General features: G+C 41.8%; 2 protein-coding genes across 3 annotated transcripts; one reads left to right on the top strand and one right to left on the bottom strand.

The window, feature by feature from the left end:
* The first annotated feature begins 883 nt into the window (after positions 1-883).
* LOC122399651 (3-hydroxyacyl-CoA dehydrogenase type-2-like) lies at positions 884-2,192 on the top strand. Its single transcript, XM_043400490.1, has 4 exons — positions 884-898; positions 1,019-1,180; positions 1,413-1,839; positions 1,993-2,192. The coding sequence occupies exons 1-4, from the start codon at positions 884-886 to the stop codon at positions 2,190-2,192; spliced, it is 804 nt and encodes a 267-aa protein (XP_043256425.1).
* A 1,085-nt stretch (positions 2,193-3,277) lies between these two features.
* Positions 3,278-5,186, bottom strand: LOC122399609 (sporozoite surface protein 2-like). Of its 2 annotated transcripts, XM_043400405.1 has the most exons (3): positions 5,046-5,186; positions 4,400-4,814; positions 3,278-4,336 (listed from the first exon to the last, which is right to left on the bottom strand). In XM_043400405.1, the coding sequence occupies exons 1-3, from the start codon at positions 5,154-5,156 to the stop codon at positions 3,453-3,455; spliced, it is 1,410 nt and encodes a 469-aa protein (XP_043256340.1). In that variant the 5' UTR covers positions 5,157-5,186; the 3' UTR covers positions 3,278-3,452. The 2 variants fall into 2 exon arrangements, with proteins under 2 accessions (XP_043256340.1, XP_043256339.1); XM_043400404.1 differs by having other exon boundaries at positions 3,278-4,814.
* Positions 5,187-6,247: the final 1,061 nt, after the last annotated feature.

Below are 6,247 nucleotides of genomic sequence, written 5' to 3'. Positions count from 1 at the left end.
GCGTAATGCGCATGTTAATCGGCCGAGGCAACGTCGAGCAACGGTACCAACGGCATAATTCGCTCAATTTACAAGCCTTATCACAACCGTTGCATTTAATCGCCGAGAATTAGGTTATACCGTCCGCCTGACGTTGCCACCTTAACAGATCGTTGTTTCCAAAACGAATTTCCATACAATAAAAGTCTGTTCCTGGACAAACTTCGAAACTTTCGTTTCCAATTTATAATCGGCAATCGATCGTATAGGACTGATAGGTGTTTCTAAAATCTTTGCCAAACGTGTCTTGTTGCTGGAAAATAAAATAAAAATGATTAACAAACGTGGTTCGTGGACACCCTGTATAATCTGGAGTTAAATAAACTCTTCGGGAATACAATTTTAGTTCCGTTTGAAGTGGAGTACATTGAAGGGCAATTACACTGCTTACTAGACCGTGTCTCTGGTTACATTTGCAAACAACGCTGAATACTGTCAAACGGAATGACAGTCGTTCACGTTGGCTGCCATCTGTTTCATCGTTACAATCGCCCATTTCAAACTATTCAAAATAAACTGATGGATTGAAAATTCCAGAGAAACAACGAACAACTGGTGAGTGACAAGCGTTGCGCTGCAATTACCGAACATTTTATTTAAATACGGGTAAAAGCTTGACAAGATGTGTGTCTTTACGATTCGTGGGAAATAAGTGCGTCGTGTGATAGTGAATACTTAAAGAGGAAACGCGGGGAGGTATACTCGATTTATAAGATTTTAGAAGTTTTTCTTAGAATGCTCCAAGTACTTGTCCAACTTGGAATCTTTTTCGACGAAACGAGAAGAAGTTAGGGAATCGAAGAAATCTAATTTCAACGGAGTAGAATAACCGAGGAATGTCAAAATGGGTAAAATGCAGGTAACGCTATGAGAATTCTTCTTCTTACATCGTAAACGATAGAACTTAAAATTAAATTAAAAATGGTGTTTTAAATTGCAAGATGTACAAATCAAATTGTCGATTAAATATGATTTTTAGCACATTGTCGCCTACATAAGTGGTGGCGCGAACGGTATCGGAAAGGCTATCGCCGAGAAAATTCTTTCTCAAGGTGGCAAAGTGGTGTTAGCCGATATATCTTGCAATGGAGTTAAAGTTGCGGAGAAAATGGGCGAGAAAGCTTTATTTTCGTGTACCGACGTAAGTTGAGTCCCCCGCAAAATTTCGATCCATTTCGTTCGTGCGAATAAACCTGTCCGTTCTATCGAATAAAGTATTAGGTTGGCCGATAAGTATCGTTGGATTTCTGCTGTGGATGTCGCTTTTTTATTTTTTTTCTCCCAACGAAAGTTATCGAAAACTAATATAACCTTGAATATTAGAGCTAAAGAACGAGTAAACTATTGTTGGCAGTAAAGGAATTATTCGACAGGTTAGAAACGAGAAAGACGTGCAGGAAAGCATAAAATGCGCGAAAGATAAATTCGGCGGGGTGAACGTGCTAATTAACGCCGCGGCTGTTCTTGGGGCCGAATCGTTGTACGATTTCAAGAACAAAAAGCCCCATTCGGTCGACCTGTACAGGTGCCTATTCGATACCAACGTCTGGGGTGTATTTAACGTGACGCGTTTAATGGTCGGCATGATGGCGGAAAACAAACCAGATGCGCATCGACACAGAGGCGTTATTATCAATCTTTCAAACGCGATGGCGACCGACTCGCCACCAGGATATGTCGCCTACGGTGCCACAGGCGCAGCGGTCGCTGGAATGACGATACCTTTCGCCAGAGGACTCGCACAAAGAGGAATACGTGTCGTTGGTATATGCCCCGGTTTCATTGACAGCCCCATGACAGGTAAATCGATGCAACGAAGGTTCAGGTTTTCGAATCCCGTGTCGCTAAATACGAGGGTCGTTCGTTGCAATTCATTTTGTGATTTGAAATTAAATATCCGTGTTTTATTTCTTTTTATTCGAATCTTCGATTGAAATCTTTGTTTACGTTCAGCCGCGATGAAACCGGAAGAGAAGAAATGTTGCATCGAAATGAAACTGACACCAAGACGTTTCGGTAGTTGCGAAGAAGTCGCCCATTTGATCCAAGCTTGCATCGAGAATCCATTGATCAACGGTGAGAATATCCGTATCGATATGGGCTTCAGATACAACCAAATACCTGACGGCCAGCAGGAAAATTCGAAGTGTTAGTTTATCGCTTCTCGTGCAAATGAAATGTACCTAGTTGCCTCTGCGCGTGATAGCAGCAATGATGTCGTTGAACGATCGTATGTTTTATGTCATCGCAACGACGAGAATTTATGTAATTGCACGAACAAAATAAGCGACATAATATATGTATATGTATAATTATTTATAATTACACTTATAGAATATAAAAAAACAAATTTCACTACATTAATAATAAGGTTGCTGAATTTGTTCCTTTATACTCCATAAACAGAAAGAATTGGCCTCAAGAAAATATCTTAATATATAAATAGTATTTATATGTTTGCGTACCGTAATGCTTTTAGCAGAAAATTTGTAAAGTATCGGACTTGAAAAGAAAATATAGAAAGAAAGAGAAACTAGACAGACCCGTTAATATCGATCCGTCAAAAAATTCGGATAAAGATATTGCGATAAAAATGACGGCTGTGGTAACCGTGGAGAGACGCGATCAGCCAGCGGGTTCTCGAGCACGTCTTGAAGACGGCGTCATCAACGACGACGTGCAACCGCACCGCCACCTACTTTCTCCCGGATGAAATTTATGTATGGAAATATCCGCGCGAGCATTACGCATGTAGAATATCACGACCAGCAGCTGGAGGCCCTCCCGTGACGACACTTCGTAGGAAAATGTATTTTAACGCTCACGATGGAGGCAGCAATGTGGAAATACGCGCTCGAGCGACCCTTTCCTTTCCCGCGCCATTCGTTTTCTCCCGATCGCCTCATCCCGCGAGCCCTCTCGCCGAACACGCAGCAACGGAGTCTCCATCGACAACCCTACAGGCATAGATGCCCCGCGAACTACATAGTCGGGAGCTTCTTTCATATTTCTACGTGTAGATTTGCGGTACAGAGGCGTATTCCCGCGTCTTGGATCATCCTCATGTTTTATGCACACACGATGACAATTTTATGAGGCGGGCGCAGATTGTTAGGCACCCCCGGGAGATGAGTCGATCAACGATCGTTTGTCGATCTATTGATTACGTCAAATACTTTTGTTACCACCCATCGCTCAATCAGGGTTGAAGTCGGGCTGAATTAATGAAACAATAATGTTGTAATTCAATCTCAATGTTATTATATTTCCTTTCGGTCACTGATACATTTAGTCATTAAAATTTTGAGCTAAATAGACGTTATACATTTTATACGAATCCTGTAGTAGTAAAAACGTTTATTGCCTGTTTAATACCATACTCATCACGGTCTGTATGACTTCACTGACCGTGTTCAGTCCATCTTCGAGGATAGATCGCTGGTTGCTTCGCTGGCAGCAGAAGATTCGCTGGAGGAAGCAGCAGTGGTCGAAGAAGATTCAACTGGAATACCTTTTCTAGATGCTTCACTAGCAGTAGAAGATTCGCTGGAGGAAGCAGCAGTGGTCGAAGTAGATTCAACTGTAGTGCTTGAGCTGCCTTCGCTAGATGCAGCAGTGGTTGAAGAAGATTCGGTAGAGGAAGCAGCAGTGGTCGAAGAAGGTGGAACTGTAGTGCTTGTACTGCCTTCGTTAGATGCTTCACTGGCAGAAGAAGATTCGCTGGAGGAAGCAGCAGTGGTCGAAGAAGGTTCGGTAGTGGAAGTAACAGTGGTCTGAGTGGTAGGAGGGCGGGTTGGAAGTGGTGGAAACTTTGGAGTAGTTATGCTAGGGATGGTTGGACGTTGTGGAGTAGTAACGTTAGGGCGGGTTGGACGTGGGTGAGTAGCAGGGCTAGGGCGGGTTGGACATGGTCGAGTAGCAGGGCTAGGGCGGGTTGGACGTGGTCGAGTAGCAGGGCTAGGGCGGGTTGGACGTGGTCGAGTAGCAGGGCTAGGGCGGGTTGGACGTGGTCGAGTAGCAGGGGCAGGGCGGGTTGGACGTTGTGGAAGCTTTGGAGTAGTAAGGTTAGGACGGGTTGGACGTGGTCGAGTAGAAGGGCTAGGGCGGGTTGGACGTGTCGGAATTTCTGGAGAACGTGAAACATTTATACGATTTATAATACTTGGAATATTTGGTAGTTTTGGAATATTGATACTATTAGTATTGTTTCGGTTGTTTATACTACTTGGAATATTTGGTAGTTTTGGAATATTGATACTATTAGTATTGTTTCGGTTGTTTATAATACTTGGAATATTTGGTAGTTTTGGAATATTGATACTATTAGTATTGTTTCGGTTGTTTATAATACTTGGAATATTTGGTAGTTTTGGAATATTGGTACTATTAGTATTGTTTCGGTTGTTTATAATACTTGGAATACTTGGTAGTTTTGGAATACTTGGAATACTTGGACGATTCTCTTGTTTCGAATTATTTTCACGATTCCTTTCCTCTTGCCGTTTTTTCGATTCTTCTCTCTCTTTTTTGATTTTATCCGCCAGGTTAGAGCCACCGCCGATACTTATCTCGCCTCCTACTGAAATACCACCGCCTACACCTACAGACACACTACCGCCTGCACCTACAGACGCACTACCGCCTGCTTTTCCAGACGCGTCATTTTTTCCATTTGAACTGGCTGCTGCTTTAGTAGTCGGAGCTTGGGTAGTGGTAGTGGATGGGCGACTAGTTGGGCGACTTCTTTCTATCAGTGATTTGCCGGAGTCTAGTAACTATATGGAAAAGAACAGAAATATGAATTACAGAAATGAGGGAAATATGAATTACATATATTTAGCGAAACGACTAAGTTTATAATATAATTTATTCATGGTTTCGTGCAAGTGAAATGTTTAAAATCTATTTAATATAGATGTGAGATACCAAAACGAATTAAGTTCCTTCTTAGCGTGTATTTTTAATAGAAATATCGAATAGTATATCGAAAAAGATAAACGACTTACTGATCCCCCAAGACTTGGAAATTGAAAGCCTTGTGTGGCAGTAGCCACAAGAACTAGAATGCACAACACTGATGCTCGCATGGTTGGATAGGCACTGTTCGATCTACCCATGGGTACGCTAGATATTTATACTAATTTAATGAACAGCGGTCCATTTAATAACAAATGATAGTAAAAAATAATGAACGCGCATCTGTGTTCCCAGTTGCGTCGTAGAATGACATTTCAAAACAAATGATTTTGTCAAATGTTATATTCACTTCCGTAATCTATTGTTATGTTAAGAATTGGCAACTATCGTTGCACATGTAAACTGTTGTACATTTTCTAGAAGCCATTATGTCTTCCTCGAGGTACGTAACAACCAGTTGCGCATATGACGTGCATAAACATATTTTTTATCACAATGATAAGATGTTAAAGTGATTGCTTCATGATTTAAATAAGATAATTTGCGATGAATCGTGTTTCCTCTTTTTTCGATATTTTGGAAATTGAAATACTTTCGAGTAAATAGTAATTCGATAATCTGCAAGTTTCTATAGAAAGTATGCATATGTTTAGGACCCAAAGAAAGTAAATAGAATAAACATAATGTTTAATTTCTAATTGATGATCTGTCGAGTATCATGAATACGGTATGATTTCCAATTGAAATTCTTCTAGAAGTTGGACAGGAATTTTCGACCGACGAGATCGACATAGCAGTGGAATCTTCGACGAAACTGGAGGAATTTTCGCGAGGAAATGAACACGTGGCATCCCGCTTCGAAAAGTTTTCCTTCTAGGGACCTACCGATTCGTAAACGAAGACGGTATTTTACAGGTCACACAACGTTCGGCTCACGGCATACGACCTAAACAAAGTTGAGAGCTGCAATGCGTGTCGTCTGAGAAGAATTCCGTGAATGTTCACTGCGTTTGATTCCTGCAAAGATTCATTTCACTCCGTGGAAGGTTCTTGCCACGATTCCATTGCGGTATCCCACATGTTTCGCGGAATTTCGAGCGGAATGAAATGCTGCTGCGCCCAACTATTGGCCAAACTCTCAACTATTCCTCAGATCTTCGGCTCGCTAAAAGAGAGCTCGCCTAAGAGATGGAAGGAACGACGCAAGGACAAAGAAAGAAGGGCCTCCTTCTACCGAGACTTCGTCCTTGGAATTCAGCCAATTCGCGTAAGAGCTCCTCTGCTTTACCGC

Source organism: Colletes gigas, unplaced genomic scaffold (assembly GCF_013123115.1).
Source record: "Colletes gigas isolate AHSC1104 unplaced genomic scaffold, ASM1312311v1 Colletes_gigas_Sc00014, whole genome shotgun sequence".
Lineage (NCBI taxonomy): Eukaryota > Metazoa > Arthropoda > Insecta > Hymenoptera > Colletidae > Colletes > Colletes gigas.
The sequence above is the reverse complement of the archived record's forward strand: the minus strand, read 5'-3'. Positions and strand labels throughout refer to the sequence as shown.